Source organism: Arvicanthis niloticus, chromosome 8, assembly GCF_011762505.2.
Source record: "Arvicanthis niloticus isolate mArvNil1 chromosome 8, mArvNil1.pat.X, whole genome shotgun sequence".
NCBI lineage: Eukaryota > Metazoa > Chordata > Mammalia > Rodentia > Muridae > Arvicanthis > Arvicanthis niloticus.
In genome coordinates this window covers 9,023,252-9,043,474 of record NC_047665.1, presented here as the reverse complement: position 1 = coordinate 9,043,474, position 20,223 = coordinate 9,023,252, and the positions used below count along the sequence as shown (strand labels likewise).

Sequence of the window (20,223 nt, the reverse complement as noted above, 5' to 3'; positions counted from 1 at the left end):
GAAGCGCATCTGAGGCCACCCAACCAAAACACTGGCCCCACAATGCACATGGCCTCCCATTCCTTTGGCCTTGGCCTTCAGTGGCTATGTGGTCCTGAGTCTCCCCAAACTGAGCTGAGGGTGGCCTGGAGACTCCGAGGACTCTTAAGTTGGTTAGTAACTGACCCATGAGGCCCCTTCCACAGGACGTGCTGCACCTTGGTGAGGAGTCGCCCTCCCACCTCTACTACTGCCAGCTGGAGGCCGGGGCCTGCTATGTCTTCACCGAGCAGCTCGGCCGCTTTGCCCTGGTGGGAGAGGCCCTCAGCGTGGCTGCCACCAAGCGCCTCAGGCTCCTTCTGTTTGCTCCTGTGGCCTGCACATCCCTGGAGTACAACATCCGAGTGTACTGCCTGCACGATACCCACGATGCTCTCAAGGTACTGCCCCGCACAGCCCTGTTGGTGGACCACCCTGCCCTCAGCATCCAACTGCCTTGTCTTGGGGGCAACAGGGAGGGTTACTCCTACCGTCAGGCCTTGCTGACCGCCCCGGGGCACTGCAGGAGGTGGTCCAGCTGGAGAAGCAGCTGGGTGGACAGCTGATCCAGGAGCCTCGTGTGCTGCACTTCAAAGACAGCTACCACAACCTACGTCTGTCCATTCACGATGTGCCCAGCTCCCTGTGGAAGAGCAAGCTCCTTGTCAGCTACCAGGTGAGACCCGAGCCCACGACCAGCCGTCCAGGGGCTGCTGCTGGGGCACACTCGATGCCTCCTCTTTGTCCCTCTCCCCAGGAGATCCCTTTTTACCACATCTGGAATGGCACTCAGCAGTATCTGCACTGCACCTTCAGCCTAGAGCGTGTCAACGCCAGCACCAGTGACCTGGCCTGCAAGGTGTGGGTGTGGCAGGTGGAGGGAGATGGGCAGAGCTTCAACATCAACTTTAACATCACCAAGGTGGGCAGGAAGGTGATGTGCCCCCTGTACTGACCATCCCAGACAGGCTCCACCCCTGGGCGGGGCCGCCTGCCAGCCACCACCCTTGTCAGTGCCACCCCTTCTAGCTTCTTTCAAGTTTCTGGGGACAGAGGTGCAAGTGCTGCATGGGGAGCAGGAGGAGGTGGTGCTGCCCTGGGGGCTCTGGACCGCGTCCCCAAAGATGGACTTTGCACTGGACCCTAAGGATAAGCAGAAACAGGAATCTGACAGATAGTGGGGTGGGGGAGGGCATTTTGGGCAGCAGGCACTGGGGTGAGAGCAGTGGACATGGATGGTCAGAAGAGCAACAGCATTGGGAGCAAGGAAGGCTTTCTCTATCACCGACTGTGGCCAGGTGACTACGTCTGAGCCGCAAAGAGTAGGGCCCTGGTGCATAAGGGAGAGGACGCCCAGTGTTCCTGCTATCCCCGTCTGAGGTTGTCTGGAGACTCCCTCCGCCAGAGTTCTAACTGGTACCTGTTGCATACATCCCATCATACAGGACACGAGGTTTGCTGAATTGCTGGCTCTGGAGAGTGAAGGGGGGGTCCCAGCCCTGGTGGGCCCCAGTGCCTTCAAGATCCCCTTCCTCATTCGGCAAAAGATCATTACCAGCCTGGACCCACCCTGCAGCCGGGGAGCCGACTGGAGAACTCTAGCCCAGAAACTTCACCTGGACAGGTAGGTGGAGCTAGGCAGGAGGAGGCTGGTTGGGCGAGCGAGGTAGACAGGAAGGAGGCTTACAGGCTCTGTGCCACAGCCGCTAGTGTATTTGAGGGCAGCCTGGAGCGAGGCCAGACTACTGACAGACAGCCTCTTCTTTGCAGCCATCTTAGCTTCTTCGCCTCCAAGCCCAGCCCTACAGCCATGATCCTCAACCTATGGGAGGCACGGCACTTCCCCAACGGCAACCTCGGCCAGCTGGCCGCAGCTGTGGCTGGACTGGGCCAGCCAGATGCTGGCCTCTTCACCGTGTCGGAGGCCGAGTGCTGAAACCAGCCAGGCCAGTAATGCCTACACTCTCACCAGCTTTGGCACCTGCCAGGGACAGGCAAAAGCCAGACAGGGGCCCTTCCCCCACACGCGGGGAGAGCTGCTTGGACAGGCCCCCTCCTGGCTGAAGTTGTCCCTTGATGCTGGTCCTTCAGACCCTGCCCAAACTCCATCCCTCCATGGCCTGCCTGGCCAGGTTGGTATAGCCACCTGTTCTCACTCTGCCCTGGTCCCAGGGCCCGGAGTGGACAGTGCCTGGAGCCTGGGCTGAGCCCAGCCCGTCTGTGTGTGTGTGTATGTGCGTGTGATGCTACCTCTCCTCCTGTCCCTTGCCAGGGGCCCCGCATACACACAGCATGCGCACACATGCTGGGCTTGGGACGTGGCCCCCAGAGCTCCTGCCTGAGGTGGGCCTTATGCAAACATTCCTGTGCCTGCTGGGTAGGGGTGTAGTTGAGGGGCCTGGCTTCAAGCCTGGGGGACTAAGGGTCCCAGCTGGACAGGGGCTGGCCCTTGGATTCAGGCACACGATCACCACACAGGCGTGTGTTCATGCATGCCTCGTGTGCTCATCTCACTCGAGCCCCTCTCCCAGGTCATGCAGGACCCTCCCCCACTACACACATCTCATGCTGTGCACCTGGAGGCTGCTCACGTCTCTCACACCCGGTGTCGGTACACATCTGCCTCTCACATGCTGCCCTTCTCCCACCCACCCAGGGACACCCAATGGCTCCTCCCTGATCCTTTCCCTGTACCCCGGCCTCGAGGTGCCCTGCCCAGCGGGGCGTGTGAATATGCAATGGGAGTCCCGGGCTGTACAATGGCAAGTGTGTGTGCCGTGGCATGCCCATTCCTGGGGCTGGCCGATGCCCCTGTGTGGGCCGTGTTGTGTGAAGCTGTGTCCTGACTCTTGTCTTAAGTGCATTCATGCACTTACACTTGGCCTTATGTACACAGCCTTGCCCGGCTGCCGGGGCGCGTAGGGATTTTAGCGGACGTGAATGTAAATAAATTATATATATATATTGCTAACCAGAGTGTCACTTCTCTCAGAAAGCCATTGGCTGTGGGCAGACGATTATAAGGGGTCCACACATGAGTTTCTTTGGGAGTTGTGGGTGGTTGGGCCTGCCAGAGGGTCAGGGTAGACTGAAGCCTTAGTCCAGTGAGATTCCATCACTCTTGGAGATTTCCTCAGACGTGGGCAATCTGGGTCAGGCGACAAGCAACAGCAGTGACCAAGGCTGCACCTTTGCCAGACCCATCCTCTGATTGCAAAAAGGTGACGGTGCACTGAGGCGCTAGCTTCCGAACTGTCTCCGACACCAGCCTGGAGAAGCTGTGAGGGAAGGGGCTGAGGTGAGCCCAGCCCAGCTCAGCCCGCCTGGCCGTGCCTCCCATCCTGACCCATCCTCCCAGACTCACTGGGGGTGTAGCTTGTAGAGCGTCCCATCAACTCCCACAGACACCTTCAGCTCCCGCAGGCCCCGGTTCTCCCGAATCTTCTCCACCACGGCAGCTACACCTGCCCCACAGAGGTGAGCAGCCCTGCGAGACACAGCCTGGCACACCTCTAGGACCATCAAGGCATCATCAGATGTCAGAGTCAGCCCCAGATCCTCCAAGATGGCTCGGACCTGACGCAGGGCCAGGCTGTCACTGGGGATCAGGAAGGAACAGAATAGAGAATTAGCTCCATCCCCCTCTCTCTCAGGGTTTCCCCCCACTTCATCCTATGGAATGGTCCAGAGTGGAGGGAACCAGCAGTATCCAGCATCCTCCTTCAGCAACAAACTCCTTGCAACACAGGTACCTTTCAATCTCGGAGAGAAACTTAGTCTTAAAGATGTCCCTGGTCTGAAGGCGTTGAGTCTTCTGGCCCCGGAAGAGAACTCCAAGACTGGTTAACTGCAGGAGGATGTGGCGGGCGATCTCCCCTAGGTACATGCCACTGATCATCTTCTCAAACCTGCATGAAGGCAGGTGCATGCAGGCCCGTGCAACAGAGGACCCCATTAGCCTTTCCCCCCAGCCCAGTCCACCCCCACCACGGCCTGGGCCTAAGCCATACCTCTGTTTGCCTGGATTGATGGATGCCTGGTCCACACTAGCATCAAAGCAGGTGCTGAGCATGCCCAGTGAGCCATCATCCCCAAAGGCACCCCACTCCATGTTGATGCACATGCGGCCCGAGTCCCCAGGCACACCTGCCACATTCTGGAGCTCTTCCATATAGCAGGCGTTGGTGCCGGTTCCTGTAGACAGGGCAGGCCAAGGGATGAGGGCTGGTTACCGAAGCAGACAAGGCCCTTGGGGGGTCATTCCCATGCCAGAACAACAAAATTCGGACTCCTTCTCTTATCTCCCCATGTTCAAAACCAGTCCCTGCTCCTGGTCTCCCTTTCTGACATTGTCAGTACCAAAGCCTCAGAACTTCTGCTGCACTCTCTACCAGAGCCAACATTCGCGTCTCCCGTGCTATCTGAAAGGGCTCCTATGCTGCCATCAACCAGGTCATCCCTGGGGGATAGGCTTGGCTCCACTCTGATGCTGATAAGATGCTGATGTTTCCTGCTTGCTAAGCCTTTAATTGAAATAACAGGAGTGGGCCAGGAGCTGAGGAGACAGACACAAGATCCCCCACTGTTTGGCCAGAAGTTAGGCACTGGATGGCTCTCTCTGACGGTACTTCCACAGGTCCTCGTAGAAACAAAAACAAGAGCATCGTGGGAGCACTGGTACACAGGAGGCTTTTGCCTATGAGACTCGGAAAAGCTACAAAGAGGAAGTGATATATGAGAAACAGAGAGGAAGAGACATCCCTCCTCTCTGCACGTCTCCAGCTCTGAGTCATGAGCCCCTTCATAGCCCCACCTGGGATTTCTCTAGTAGTTTACACCTCTCCTAAGCACCTACTAGCGTCAGAGCCTGTGTTCAAAAGTCTCCCATCCGTGACAGGCCACCAAGCACTCTAAAAGAAGCTTCCTTCAAAGCTCCATCTCCCACTTGTTCAGGACTAATTCCTGTCTGATCTTGGCCTGTCTGCCCTTGTGTGTGCAGTCAGAGTTAGCTGTAAGTTGCCACAGGCTGTTCCTGGCTTAATCCCCTCTAGATGCCCGGTTCTGAGATGATAGAGTTCCTTTTCTTTTCTGTCTCTTCTGGCCCCTTTATCCAGATACCAGATAGCCCCGGGGTAAGAGCTTACCAATGTCTTGGACTCTTGACATCTAAAGAACCCTCACGAGTCACTGACCAGCCGTGCCCTCCCATTTCAAACACTGAGTAGACACCATGACCCAGGCAGTGTACTATACCTGGGCCCCTTCTCATTCTGTTCTCTTAACCTCTTGACATAGGCATTGCCTTGTCATACCTTAAGTGAAGGATCATACTCTAGTGAGTTACCCAAGGTCAGATGGATGGGAGCAGCACAGCCAGTCTCATAGGGATGCATTTACCAAATGGGCAAACTGAGGCTGGGAAAGATCCAATGACTTATTAGCTAAAATAGACTAAATGTCCCAGTTCCAGACTCCTAGCTCAGTACAATGGCCCAGAACTCAATTGGGTCATACGAAAATAATCCCATATCCCCAAGGTCAGAGAAAGGTCCAACCTAAGGAATTAACAAAAGGCAATGAATTATCAGACACCAGAAGCACAGAGGGCAAGACCCTTCTTACCGACAATGAGGCCCATCTCACAACGGGGATCATCATAGCCACAGGACATCATGGTCCCCACTGTGTCATTGACAATGGCAACCACATTCAGCTCCACTGCCTGCATGCAAACGGATGCTGCTAGTTGCTGGGCAACATAGTTGCCATGACAACCAGCACTGGACTCAGAGGTCTCTATTATAGAGGGCCCCTTTGCTCCCCTCAAGAAAGAGAATGATACTTTGCTCCCCTCCAGGTCTGTCACAGCCCCAAAAGCACCCCTGGAGGTAGACTCCTACCTGTTTGCGCCTAATGGCTTCCCGTAATAGATACACAACATCTTGGCCCTCACAGCCTGATGCATTGAACCCCTTAGTCCAGTTCAGGAGGATGCCCTGGAATGGGATTAAGAAGACAGAAATGTCATTCTGCCTCCCAAACCCTGTATCCCATCAGAAGCATACTGTCTCCGCCCTTCCCGTGCAGAATTACATGCCCACTTTACCCTACGGTTGAAGGCCTTGCTCTCTACCCCTCTCAAGTCCCTGGGAAGCTTTTGGTGTGAAAAAAACCTATTAATAACGATTCGACCTACCTCTTCCATTATTAGTTCTAGAATGCTCAGGTGGTCTGAGGGTCTGGCTGTTTTAAGATGTCTGCCCAAAAGGAAGGGCCCTTTGTAATTGGGTGTGAATGAACAGAGCTGGTGGAGCTGATGCCACGTGTGGGTAAGAAGAAGATGGAGAAACTTTAGGGACTCAAATGTCAGTAGAGCCCACCCTTTCAAAGAAAAAGAGTCGCTTGGAAGGGAGGGAGGGGTCCTCAGAGTTAGGCACAGCCATTTCAGTGTGACATCAGTTGTCCCAGGAAGGTAAAGGGTGAGTTGCAAAGCAGGATGGGATGGGATGAGACAGACAGATCTTTGTTGTGAGCACCTGGACTTAGTAGCAAGGGGCAGGACTGTACCTGGAAAAGGGCTGTACTGTTTTGTGTGTGTGTGTGTGTATTTCGGAGGGAGAGGGTAGAAGAGTGAGAATTAACCCCAGCCATCCAAGGAAAATGGCACTGTACAGGCCCTCCCACACAAATGCTCAAGGACTGAACTACATCCCCAACAAGAATATGGACTTAACACACAAATCATATTCAGTTACAAAAAAAAAAAAAAAAAAAAAAAAAAGTCAATTAGGCCACAGTTTTGCATGGCTAGATTTGTACACTGAGACACACTTCTTGTGTCTTGTGAAAAACAGTTAACGGAAGTGAACATGCTTTACCTGGAGCCAAACAGACTAACCAGAGGAGAGAGGAAACACAGCAGCACAATCCAGACCAGGGTGTGAAAAGCAGCAGAGAAAACAGCTGTGGTCCATAGAAGTTAGGACAGGAGCACAGGGAAAATGACACATGCAGGCTGGTGGGTAGGTACAGATTGTGGCAGCCATAAGACAGCCAAGGAGAGAGCAGAGGTCTGCAAAGGCAGCAGGCAGGCTTCTCAGCATGAGGTGCTTCCAAACAAGCAGGGGTTGTTGAGTTTCCTGGGAGCTTGGACAGAGGCCTAAAATAGTCTCTATCCTAGTCCTATGCCGGACTTCGGGGGCATTCACTGAGAAGTCTGCTATTCACGTTGAAGGACATGATGTGACTTGAGTAGGTTTGACCTATGACCTATCACTTTGCTACCTAGATCAAGCACACAGCACTGTGTCTAGCTAAGAAGGAGGCACGCAAAGAAGCATGTGACCTCAAGCCTCTTCTGGAGAAAAGAGCACACGCTGCTCCCTGAAGGCTGAACACCATGGTGGAACACCAGAGACATGGCGGAAATAAGCGATGTAGCTTCTGGTCAGCACCAACCTAGGCCAGTGCTGTTCTCAAATGCCTCCTACCCAGACGTTGGCACAGCATCTTTGGGGATTGCCAGGACTGCATACAGTCCAGGTCAACAATGCTGCTCCCCCTTAGTCAGACTTCTCCTTGGCTTCCTGCCCACTCTTAAAGAGTTCGTGGGTTGGAGGCCCTTGGGAATCACTTTTTAAACTTAACTCCTTACCTGGTCCAGGCCAAGCTGCTTGCACGGGAATGAGAAGGTGAAACCCAGGGGTAGGCTCTGTCCGCTAAGGCCCTGCCTCTTCTGGAAGTCCACGATACAATCCACAATATGATCAAAGAGCTGCGGGAGAGGGCACGTCAAGGGTGGGCTCTCTCCCACCTTCTCCACCTCTGATGTCAAGACCGGAACTGTGAGTACCTTCTGGCCAGAGCCCTGGGCTACACACTCAGGGATAGAGTAGATTTGGTTGACGATCTGCACACTGCCCTCGGCCACACGTACCAACAGGACTCGGAAGTTGGTGCCCCCTAGGTCCAAGGCCAGGAAATCACCTCGCTCTGTGGGACAGAGACACTTACTCAGTACCAGGAGGAAAATGGTGGCACCAGCCCTAGCACACAGTGTGACTCACAGGAGCCCACATCCCAGGCCCATACTCAGGCCAGGTGCTCACCGCTGCCATCCGGTGTTGCTCGAACGTAGGTGGGCAGCATTCGGAGGGAGGAGGCCTCTCCTTGAAGCCCCCTGATCATGGCTTCCCGCATTTGTGCCTGCACCATTGTCAGCTGCTCCAAGGTCAGCTGAAATGGTGCCAGGGTCTCTTCCAGGATGCGTCTGTGGGCAGCCAGGCGGGCAGCCACAGCTGTCACCACTGCCACACCCCGGCCACCACCATCCACAGAGGGGATGAAGGAGACGTCACACTCGGGGGCCAAGAGCATTACCGTCTCCTTTAGAATGCAGAGGAACCTACACAAACACACCAGGTTCACTCAGCTTGCCATCCGACCCCTATTTAAAATTTATCATTTTTAATTTTATTTTTCATTGGTTATTTTATTTATTTACATTCCAAATGTTGTCCCCCTTCCTGGTTTCCCCTCTGCAAACCCCATATCCCATCCCCCTGCCTCTATGAGGGTGCTCCCCCACCCACCCACTCCCCTCCCCGCCCTAGCATCCCCCTACACTGGGGCATCAATCCTCCACAGGACCAAGGGCTCCCCTCCCATTGATGCCAGATAAGGCCATCCTCTGCTACATATGCAGCTGGAGCCATGAGTTTTAATAGAATTTTGTTTTATTAAAAATTTTTAATAAAACAAATTAGTCCTAAACCTGTTCCTTGGTACCAACTATACATCCACTGCCCTGCCTGCCCCTCTCCCTGGCACACATAAAAAGAAACGTTTTTCTCTTTTTTACATGCCTCCTGGCATCCCACAACCTATGCTAATTCTCAGTCTGCCATTCACACCCACAAGCTCGAACATGGGGTACCAGAATGCCCTCTGGGTTTATATCATAAAATACACACATCCGTGCTACCTGCTCACACAGGATCCTATCCTCAGAATACCTGGGGTGTCGGTCAAACACTCGTCCTCCAGTGGCCACGGCCACACGCAGTGTCTGCTGCTCCCTGCTGTGCTGGAGGCGGGACAGAACTGCAGCCAGGGCAGCCGCACAGAGCTGGGCAGCCCGCGTGCACACAGCCTCGCACACACACTGCACGAGTTCAGCATCTGAGGCCTGCAGGCTCAGACCCAAGTCCTGCAGGATTGTTTGGATGTGGGCTGTCCCAGTGGCAGGGCTGCAGGGAAAAGGGTGAAGACACATAGGGGTGCTGATCTGGGGTGTAGGGAACCTAACAGCTCCCATCAAAGCCCCACAGCTACCTTGGAGAGAGAGTGCCTTAGCCTCTTCCAAGCAGAGTCCCCTTGCCCCTGTCTGAGCTGCAAGTCTCCTGTACGTACTCCTCCATTCCAGCCACGTGTTCCAAGAGGATGCTGCCTTGACTCAGCAACGCAGGAGAGGTGCAGCCACCAAAGAGGACCCCACACTGGGACAAGTGGACCAGCACCAGCCGTACCAGCTCACCCAAGTAAAGGCCTCCGATCATCTTCTCAAACCTACATGTGGAAGGAGTGACTAGACAGAGCCCTTCCCGAGCCCCCAGCCCACTTGAACCCTCAAAGAGAAATCACTTTCTCTGAGGTTGCAGACTGAAGAGGACTCCAGAAGCAAATGGCCTCCCAGAGGACAAGTGGGTTCACCCTTTCTAACCCTCCGGGTTACATCTGGGGAACTCTTAGAAAGGCAAAAGAAGCCAGCAAAGTAGCTAGACATTTTACTCAGCTGTTCCCAACTCCCAACCCCCAACCCACCAGGGCTGACTTGAAGGATCAAAAAATGAAAACTCAGGGTTCTAGACTCTGAGGCCTTTTTTTATGAGTTTGACCTAGGACTCTCCCCCCACCCCCCAAACGGCAAGCTCAGAGGGATAAGAAGAGGTCGGGGCCCAAGAGCAGAAGAGGTAGAACAGGGATACGACAGCCTAAAGCAGAGTCAGGCAAACCACTGCTGGACCACCACCTCTGAGCACCAGGAATCAGGGACTCATGGTCCAGGGCATAGTCGAAGGTGGTCAGTACTGGCCCTAGGGCCCCTTCATCATAGAAGGAGCCCCACTCGATGCTGACACAGGTGCGCCCGCGGTCCTCATCCAGAGCGGCCACGTGCCGTGCTTCCTCCATGTAACAAGCATTGGTACCAGTGTCTGGCGAGAAGGACCCCATCAGAGCCTGCCCTGCCATGAGAAGCTACCATCCTTCATTCCAAACAGCCCCTGGCTCACCTACAACAAGCCCAACTTCACACGGCCTGGTGCCCAGCTCACAGCCCATCATGGTGCCCACTGTGTCATTCACCATGGCTACCACATCAATACTGTAGGTCTGGGCAATGGACCAGGAGAGAACAGGGAATCAGAGCTTGTCCCATGCTCTGGGCTCTTCTTCCATCCCCTCCCCCAACTCAGGCTCTCAGGGTCACGGAGAGCTCCTACCCACAGGACCCAGAAGAAGGTCCCATGGCTGAGCGCCTCACCCACACCCTGGCCTGGCATCCCAAAATACATAGGCCTTGGAACCTGGCTTCTAATCAGTACCTCGGGCTTAGTGCAAAAGGACCTGCCCTTCTAGAGCATGGAGATTCTGACAAGGGCAGTCTCTTACATTTGCACTTCTTCCTAGCCTCAGCTCAGGCCCAAGGCCCACTGCTCCCTCCCTGCTCCCTCTGCTGCTACCAGAGTTATCTCCACACACGGGCAATCTTTTATTAGAATGCTTTCCCCTCTAGAACGTGAAGATCTGCAGGGCTGGGTCATAGGTTTTTTTTTTTTTTTTTTTTTTTTTGTTTTGTTTTTTTTTTTTTTTTTTTTTTGGTTTTGTTTTTACTTTTCCCATGTCCTATTCCCCTCCCACACCCCTCCCCCCAGGGCATGACCATCTTACTTGAGTCATTCTTAGCTTACTATGGAAGCAACATTAACCCCAGGGTCAAAATTTATAAAGGCTGTGCATAGAAAAGGAAGGCAGGACCTTCCAGAAACACAGGCATAACCTACAGATGTCAGGCCCAGGCCAGCCGGGGGCAGCTCTCCATCACCCTGACCTTCACTTACCCCCTGCCTCTGAATGGCATCTCTTAGCAACTGGACCACATCCTGGCCTTCCACACCACTGCACCTAAAACCTTTTGTCCAGGAAATGAGGGTGCTCTGGGGACAGAAAAGCAGGGATGTTTTTTTCCCCTGTGGCCTTCACAAGGGCTGTAGTCTCTTTCCTCTCACTGACCCCATGTGCCCCCCACCTCACCCTGTCCAAGCCTGTCTGGTGACAAGGAAAAGAGAAATTGAACCCAAGCTTCAGACCCTGATTCTCCACGGGGTATGCATCCAGGAATTCAGAGAGGCAGCGGGCAGCAAAGTCAAAGAGCTGTGGGAACAGGATGAATACTTAGCTCTGATCACCTGAGCCCCAGCACCCAATGGAGTCTCAAGCCCCAGAGGATGCACACTGACTGCTCACCTGCTGGCCAGCACCCAGGATCACCTCTTGAGGGATCACAAACTCCCGGCTCCTGGGCTCCACGCTATGTTCTTTGGTGCCTGTCAGTGTAACCCACAACACACGTAATGAAGCTCCTGTGGCCCCCAGCTCCAGCACCAGGAAGTCTCCTTGCTCTAGATGGCAAACAGGTCAGAGAAAGACATACAGTTGGGCAAAGCTGCCTGCCTCCCAGAAAAGCTTCCAGAGTCTGAGAAGTCCAGTTAAAGGGACCTCAGAGACAGTGGACAGAGGCAAGGAACTTCCCTTTCCCCAGTCAGAGCACATTCTCTGTGTCTGGTCACCCACCCGAGTCTGTTCTACCCACCAGTGCCGTGTGGTGTGGACCTCACGTATGTGGGTAACATCCGGACAGAAGGAGTGGGACCATCCTGTCCCTTCAGTGCCTGCCCCATGGAGCAGAGAAGACTGGCTTGGATCTGCTGCAGCTGTGTCCTGGTCACCTTGAATTGTTGCAAGCATTCCTGCACCTGGGAAGAAGCAAGCCGACTTTGGGGAGGGAGACATTCTCTAACTTCAGCTGGGACAGGACTGTCCTGTCTGACTTGCCCCCTGTCTTCTTAGGCCCTCTGCTTCCTGGGGCTGCCTAGCATCCTGTTCCATTCTCCCTGGGCCTCACTAGTCTTCCTGTCCCCCTCCTCACAACTCCTCTCGCCTTAGCTTGCTTGCTGTTCAAAGCCTACTCCAAGCTCTTGCGTCCTGCAAAGGTTACAAAGAAGAGAAGCCACCTGCCTCTTTGTGCTCTGTATCCTGGTGACTTCCTCTCAGCTCCTGCAGTCTCTACTCTGACCATCTAGCTTTTTTTAACGTAAGGTTAGGTGAAATCTCTCTCTTGCCACAATAATTGCTTTCCCGTTCTCCAGGGCAAGAGTTCTGTAGCTGTCTCTTTGTAAGCTATCGATGAGTGAACAAGTCATGAAGAAATGTTACACTCTAGGGAAGGCATCTCCCGACCTTCTCTCAGCATCTGAAGCCTAAACAAGCCCACCTCTGGAATACAGAGACCACAGAGCCGAGGCCGGCCTTCTCTCTACTTGGCCACTCTTCCCCACCCAGCACTACTGTAAACACAGCCCAGCATACAGTTCAAGTCCTGCTCCTACTTGCTGTTGGTTAACGCTGTGGAAGACAGAGTCAGCACTGTCTGGCTATGTAAGGTTCTGGTACTGATGGTGACTACGGAAAAAGGAGAGGCAAATTAGAAATGTGTGACTCGGGGAGAGTCACGATTTTAGACACGAGTGGATGAGGTCTTAGGTCTCAACCTAAGTCGAGGAAGAGTAAAAAAGGTTTTCTCCAGAGCAAGGGGATGGGGTTGGGGGAGCACTGGCCTGGGAGTGGGGGAGCACTGGGCTGGGAGTGGATCAGAGTCTGATGGGAAGGCTGAGAGGGTAAGAGAAAGCAAAGGAGGTGCCAGCCCAGGTTCTCACCCTACTGGAAGCTCAAGGAATAGGGACGTCTCAGAACCTCCGCTCTGTGAAGAAGCATCCCTTGGATGCCCCTCTTGTTCATCTACCAAAAAGTCCCACTATTGGTTGGCAGCTCAGCAGCTCCATCTTTCTTCAGCTTAGATCTTTCTAAGGCCCAATCTCCTATGGCACAGGAATTCTATTCTAAAGATTCATTTTTTTCAAACTGGACCCAAATCTGTGAAGGAACTTAGAACACCTCTAAGGAGAGGAGGGATGAAAGGGGGAGTCGAGGAGGACTCAATCTCAGCCCCTCTTGGAGTCAAATAATCCTAACTGGAGTCTAAGACATCCTATTATATGCTTATGTTGGGACAGATGCTTCCAGACACTGGGAGTGGTTGTTTCTGTATTATAAATGAGGAAGCCTCAGCTTGGAGATCATAAACCATCTGCCCAACCCAAGGAGATCTGAAGGGGCAGGGTAGGCTGTGAATCAGGTTGACAGTGCTGCAAAGACGTTCCCATTCCAATAAGAAGTTTGATAAAAACAAAACCAAAACCAAAACTAGTATTTCCTCTGAAAAGATCCAAACATGATGAAACCAGACAAGAGAAGCCAGAGGAAACTTCAGCCCTCACCCTGCCCAGGACTCCGGCAAGCAGCTGGTTCTCAACAGGTCTTGGGATTTGTCAACTGGATGGATGGGGTGACCTAACATTAAAAGGGATATTGTCTGATCAATGTAGTAAGTTCCAGGTTGGCCTAGGCTACATAGTGAGACCATGTCTCAGCAGGGTGGGGATTGTGGTGTCCATGAAAGCAGATAGTGCTCAGATGGAGAGTGTTTTAACATTGGGACAGAAACCCAAGATAAAACAGAGTTGATAGCTTCCGGCAGATTAATGGTTTTCTTCCTCTTTTTTCCCCCTGGGTCAGAAGGTGAGATGTTCAAGAGGAGAGACTATGAGATGAGCAAGTCCTGCCCGTCACACACACACACACACACACACACACACACACACACACACACACACACATACACACACACACACACAGAGGTGGGGGGCAGACTTCTCTGGTAAACTCCGGTGGGGTGTAAACTATCCAGGAGAAGTAAGAAAAACCTCTCCTTTCTGCTCTACTGGGGCTGTAAGTGGAGCCCTCCTTCATGAGAGTGGTGAGAAAGGCACTGGAGTAAGTGTGAAGTCCACTCGGCCCCCATGCTGACTGGAATGAGCTTTTTTAATGAGCTTGCTGTACCCGTTAGTCTGGTTCCAACACAGTGGTCACCATTTGAACAAGTGACCTCCTCGATCCAGTAACAAGGCAAAGACAGCAAGGATGCTGAGAGGACTAAAGTCAGCACCACAGCCGTGGCTGACACAAAGGGGATGCTCCTCCATGAAGGGCTTCCTTCAGTGTGCAAGACACAATTACCCTGGGGCCTGATTTTGTTACCTTCGGGTAACAAAAAGAGACTTCTACAAAGTTCTGGCAAGGGACTAAAAGATGTAGCTGGACATTGATGGCATGTAATGACATGTGGTGACATGCAATGATGTGTGATGGCATGTGATGACTTATGATGATGTGAGTTGATCACCCTCCTCCCACCTCAAGCCATGGAGAGGGATTCCAAAGTGAGGTCTGAGTGCTGAGTGCTGTCCCTGGCTGTAGAACATTTGGCATCCCTGGGAAGCCCCAGAAAAGCCACACTGGATTTGTTAAATGGCTGGTACACACAACAAAGCCCATACAGATTTGGGTCTGGGTCGGTGGGGGCGTCTCTGGAGGAAAGGGCATAATGACAACCAGAGAACCAGCCATGGTGAGGTCGTCATTGCTCATTTCTGGAGCCCAGCCATGGTTGAACACAGAGGAAATGTTTACAGCAGGGTCTGAGGCACAGGTTGCACAAAGGAGAAAGGGTGTGTGCATGTGTGAAACTCAGTGTCAGTAAGGCCACCGCAGTTGGATAAGGAACCTTGTAAGCCTATGTCATTGGAAGACAGAAAACTACAGAAACCGCAGGGAGTGGTCCAAGAAAGCTTTCACTAGCATTGCCTCTGCACGTCCCTTATGTCCACGAGTTGTTTTTTTGTTTTTTTTTTTTTAATTTGAGGAAAGCACTCAAATAAGTTATTTTTCTCTGCTTTTCTGATGAGGAAATGGAGAACCAAGAGTTATGAAATGGTTTACATAAGCATTTTCTGCTCCAGGATGTGGTAGGTGAAGACTTCTAAATCTTAGTCAAGATAAATGGGAAGGCTGCACATGTAGCTGAGTGGCAAGCACCAATCAACAAGCAAAAAATGAAAGAGAGAGAAAGAAAGAGAAGAGAGAAAGAGGAGAGAGAGAGAGAGAGAGAGAGAGAGAGAGAGAGAGAGAGAGAACTGACTTCTAGGAAAACCTCAGCTATTAAGCCTGTGCTGTGTAAGAACCATGAGAACAATCCAGCACTGCAGTTCTCTCTGGTGCTGGACTGCAGTGACCATGTGAGAAAACCATGCCAGAGAGACCAGAGAAATAGGAGAGAAAGGGACTCAAGGACATAGCTCCCAGCCTATAATGTGTGTGCGTGTGTGTGTGTGTGTGTGTGTGTGTGTGCGCGCGCTCATACATGCACGTGTGTGGATGTGTGTGTGAATTCAGTATTAACATTTAGAAGGCAGGCCAAGAAGTGGTGGCATTAGATGGTAAGAGAGGATGGAATGCAGCCAGGATACATAAATCATGAAATGGGTTATAAAGCCGATTTCTGTTTCAATTCTATCACAGTCTCTTCCTTTTTTCCCCTTCCTTTTTGTGGTGGATAGGTCTGTAAAAGTGTAATTGATAGTGAAAGTATAAGCTTTTTACACGAGAACGCTTTATTCTATTTTTGAAGAAAATGGGGAGGGGCCATTCTGGATATATCGGCCCTTGTAGGGCTGGTCCAGCATCTCTGTGGCAAGCTGACGAGAGAGGCACATTTATAGGTGACAATCATCAGTGCAAACTCTTTTGTCTTAAACCCAAGCCACTTTACACCTCTGAGCCCCACTCCCCATAATCAATCCACATTTGTAGTTATTTGGAGTTTCAAAGAAAAGAGACATCAGATTGGAGATTAATAGTTTAGAAGACTGGAAAGGCCGGGCGGTGGTGGCGCATGCCTTTAATCCCAGAACTTGGGAGGCAGAGGCAGGCGGATTTCTGAGTTCTAGGCCAGCCTGGTCTACAGAGTGAATTCCAGGACAGCCAAGGCTATACAGAGAAACCCTGTCTCGAAAAGCCAAACAAAAAACAAACAAACAAACAAAAAAAAAAAAAAAAACAAAAAAAAAAAAAAGAAGAAGAAGAAGAAGACTGGAAAGAGGCCACAAGGGTGTGAGCCCAGCAATCCACGTCTCTACTCATCCTATCTTTGATAACCTTAAATAAAGACAGACTTAGTACCCAGTGTTCCGCTTACCAGTTCTAAGCTACCTGAGGGCCTTGGCATGCCCTCCTGTGGGCAGCTTGAGGCTCTTTCTTCAGGATGCAGACTAGAAGGCCCAATGGTGGCCATGCTTCCACAGTGGGGTACCTATAGGGGAGAGGGGTAGCTGGATTCAAGATTAACGGTTAGTATTGGCTCCAAGAGGCAATAGCTCAAACCCACAACTTCTTTCCTTCCAAAAGGAACTAAGAATGAAGTTGTAAACAGAATAAAAAACTTTTGGCCAGTAAAGATTCTTTAGCAATCCACCAGGAGGCAGGTGTTTTCCAGAAGCACTTGTAACAATGTTTCCCCTCCCACCCAATCCTAAGCCTCTGGAGCCCCTCTGTTCCTGCATTCTTTCCTTCCTTGGCTCCTGCAGACAGTCATGGCTGCCTTTCCTGGGTCTTCATCAGTAAGTAACTCTTCTCCTCTGCCTTTAAATACATAAGATGGTTTCCAAGCCTCCAAGGACTGTTGTGCCTTCTTCTACATCCATCCTGTTCACCACTGAAACTCCTGTGCCGGAGCTCCCAAGTCAAGCACTGACCCAAGCCAAAAGCCAATCCCAGCAGTCTGTTGGATCTCACTATGGCAGTGTAGTGGTCCCTTGAACGTAGCAAAGGCAGATTCCTTTCACCACTAGCCTACCACAAACCTCCTTCCCTCAACTTGGCTAGAAGCATCAAGAGTTTTGCTTAGAAGGGAGCAGTCACTTATGACCTAGCTGGGGCACCAAGAAAGAACTTTAATGCCTGTCCTCTCTTTCCTGTCCCCACAGCTACTGACTCATCCAACAGTCCTCTGATATTTCTGCATCCGCATATTGAATCTGGCCCTGCTCACGCTGTTGTAGCTCCTCCTGCAGAACAGAACTCGGTGGTGCCATTGCAGGACCCTCATATGCCCTCACCCCAAGCTTCCTCTTGCTACTCCTTGACCCTTCAAACTCCACACATGCTGACTCCCTGTCTTCTGATTTTTAGTCTTCACTTAAGTTGGTCCCCAGTCTGAAGGGCTGGCCTCATAACCTTGTGATGTCTGAGTCACCTCTGCACTTTATTTCCAGGACAGCATTGGGCAAATTTAGACCTGGGGTTCATGCCTGTAAACCCAGCACTTGGTTAGCTGAGGAAGGAGTATATGAGTTTGAGGATAACCTGGGCTACATAGTGAGACCCTGTTTCAAAAGGAGGCAGTAATTTAGTAAAGCAAGAAATTTGTTTCTGACAACTCTCCCCTAAATTATATACACCACCACTTAGTTTCCAAATCTGTCAGAAGAGAACATACATTCTAGTAGTCTGTTGAAGGATAAAATAAGGTAACTGAAGCAATTATCTTTGTTCAAGGCCCAGCTAACATAATCATTCACATACTTTCCTGCTCACACACTCAACATTTACTCCACACATGCCAGACTATGAAGCTTCCTGCCAGGAGCCCTAAGATCTAAAATCTAGGTTCATGCATTCAGACCTATCTCTTCCTCGAGTGAGAGACATCACCAGAAACTAGTCCAAAGTCCACTCATGCTTGAACTAAGAGCTTCTCGGCTTTCCTTATCTGAATCAGACATGGTTTCTAAGTGCTCCTTCTGAATGGTATTCTAGAGACGCCTCCTGAGGCTGGGTACCACCATCACCCTTGAGGACTGATAGCACAGTCTTGCTAACATCCATTAACCATAGGATAAGCCAAGGGCTTGAGATGAGGCCTGTGGAAGTTAGAGGAAGTGCTTACCTGGGAGATTCAAAAGTTGATCACCTTCCTCAGGTCTCAGCTCTTCTCCCAGATATGACCACAGTGATCCTGATTAAACTCAAAAGTGAAAACTCAGGGTCAGCTCCCCAAGCTCCACCTCCCTCTTTAGCCACCACTTAACAGAAATACGCCAATTCAGGAAATTGTACTTCCCTACAAATCTGCCCAGAATGGGCAGGACCATGGTACAAACAAGCAAGATGACCACAGGAAGTTGAGGGCCCAATTAGGTAAAGGATTCCAAAATATTCTCTCAGCAACACTAGGAGCTCTGTTTGTTTTATAAACACTAAGTTTTCTTGGAAAGAAGCAGAGACCAGCCTGGAAATCCGTGGCTGAAATAGGCAACGTGTCAGAATGTAGAAAGCAGAATTGTGTAAGCAGCGATGTAGGAACCTAAGAGGAAGGGACATCATGACTCTACAGGAGAGTGGGCAGGGCAAGTCAGTGAAGTCCTTTCACAAAGAGGAGAGCATGTATGCATTATATACAGCCAAGAGTCGTGTGTGTGTGTGTGTGTGTGTGTGTGTGTGTGTGTGTGTGTGTGGCCACCCCCAATATACCAACTAAAGAAATGACTAATAATAAAAAGCAGTGTGCATTAGGAAGAGACAGGTAAAGGGGTCCAGTGACCTCCAGGATTCTCTGCAGGGCACTTAGAAGAGTTTTATGCTCAGTGAAGGATTGGGGCAGAGTCAAGAGATACACATAAGTTAGCAGTCTTGATCAAGGTATGCTTCCACCCCTCACTCTCAGCTCTTACTCTGCAAGGTAGTCTGACAAGCTCTTCTGTTATCTAAAGGAGGCCAGTCTGGGTACCATAGTGGTCAATTGAGAGGGAAGTGCTATACTGAGAGACTTGGCTGGCTCCAGAATACAATATAACTGAAGGTTTGGCACATGACTTAACTTTGTGCCTTCAGTCTTGAAGGAAGAGATGGGTCAGAGAGACACATACTTCTTGAGTAATTGGCATGTCCATGCAGACCAAGCAGCAGTCAGACACAACGCCTAACAAAAGCAGCTTCTAAGTGCCCGTTACAACCCAGGCAAATTGGTGGGCACATGACTGCTACTTAGCAGTCAGCGATTACCCAGTTAGTGAAGGCCTCCACAGGACACAGGCGAGCAGAGGTGGCTCCTGTAGCAGCTTTGATGTGATCCAACCCATAAACATGGCAAGTACAACCCTACCTGCAGTTTCCTGGGTACCAAGCAGACATACAGGCTATGAGAGACAGGGAAGTCAAGAATGATGTTGGGGAAGGCAAACTGACCATCATCTACAACACAGCACCATGCCGAGTCTGAGGCTCCAGTGCCTTAACTTCAGTCAACTGAGGGAGACTATGGAACTGAAAGTGAAAGCCTAGCTATGATTCATGACAGTGGCACTCTCTAGTCAGCATGAGAGTATGCTCCTGGAAGTTATTCTCATGACTCCTTGTCCATGATTCTGAAAGCCTTTTTTTTTTTTTTTTTTCATTTCAACAGGAAGTGAGTTGCCCTGGCTGTAGTCACAGTGCCGGGGACTTTCTAAGTCGAGGCCAGGGTTTGAGGTCTGTGAACATTTGGTCCAGTCCTGTCTGTAGCAGAGGCACAGCACTTGCCAGTGATAGTCACGAGGGCACAGGATGGCTACTAACCAACAGGGGTGCATCAAAACCTGACAAGGCTCCCTCAACATTTCTTAACGCAGCCTGCAGCCACCTAGAAGGAACTGTAGACTAGAGAGAGCCAAACGTCAAAACTAGAGTATCACTGCGGGGGAGGCCAGGCCCTCCCTGCGTTGCTCCACTCAGAGTATCACTGCTGGGGGAGGCCAGGCCCTCCCTGCGTTGCTCCACTCAGCCTCCAGTGCCCATTGCCAGCTCCCTGATCATCTTCCATACCCTCTATGCCTTGGATAGGACTCACGGCTCTCTCATTGGCACTGTTCTGTGTCGGCTGACTTTCTGTTCCTATTGATTTGTCCACAATGACCTACTGATACCCCTGGCCTC

The 20,223-nt window shown here is 51.5% G+C and overlaps 2 protein-coding genes across 8 annotated transcripts in view; one reads left to right on the top strand and one right to left on the bottom strand.

Moving 5' to 3' along the window:
* The window catches only part of Unc5a (unc-5 netrin receptor A), a 54,581-nt gene extending 52,578 nt beyond the window's left edge, over window positions 1–2,003 (top strand). For all 4 annotated transcript variants that reach the window (XM_076938991.1, XM_034510469.2, XM_034510468.2 and 1 more), the window contains 5 exons: window positions 186–419; window positions 545–694; window positions 776–940; window positions 1,464–1,642; window positions 1,789–2,003. In XM_076938991.1, the coding sequence (XP_076795106.1) occupies window positions 186–419; window positions 545–694; window positions 776–940; window positions 1,464–1,642; window positions 1,789–1,954 (894 nt within the window). In that variant the 3' untranslated portion in view covers window positions 1,955–2,003. The remainder of the gene's footprint in view (window positions 1–185; window positions 420–544; window positions 695–775; window positions 941–1,463; window positions 1,643–1,788) is intronic.
* Window positions 2,004–2,961: 958 nt separating this feature from the next.
* On the bottom strand, window positions 2,962–18,449 carry Hk3 (hexokinase 3). 4 transcript variants are annotated; one of them, XM_076938988.1, is made up of 19 exons: window positions 18,200–18,449; window positions 16,451–16,583; window positions 11,891–12,053; window positions 11,545–11,699; window positions 11,332–11,451; window positions 11,139–11,234; window positions 10,311–10,410; window positions 10,049–10,232; window positions 9,430–9,585; window positions 9,033–9,266; window positions 8,127–8,422; window positions 7,871–8,010; window positions 7,673–7,792; window positions 5,919–6,014; window positions 5,641–5,740; window positions 4,029–4,212; window positions 3,771–3,926; window positions 3,383–3,616; window positions 2,962–3,296 (listed from the first exon to the last, which is right to left on the bottom strand). In XM_076938988.1, exons 2-19 carry the CDS (start codon window positions 16,544–16,546, stop codon window positions 3,152–3,154), a joined length of 2,775 nt encoding a protein of 924 aa, XP_076795103.1. In that variant the 5' UTR covers window positions 16,547–16,583; window positions 18,200–18,449; the 3' UTR covers window positions 2,962–3,151. The 4 variants fall into 4 exon arrangements, with proteins under 4 accessions (XP_076795103.1, XP_034366355.1, XP_076795104.1 ...); XM_034510464.2 differs by having other exon boundaries at window positions 16,451–16,564; window positions 18,200–18,448; XM_076938989.1 differs by lacking the exons at window positions 11,891–12,053; window positions 16,451–16,583; window positions 18,200–18,449 and having other exon boundaries at window positions 11,388–11,451; window positions 11,545–11,674.
* Window positions 18,450–20,223: the final 1,774 nt, after the last annotated feature.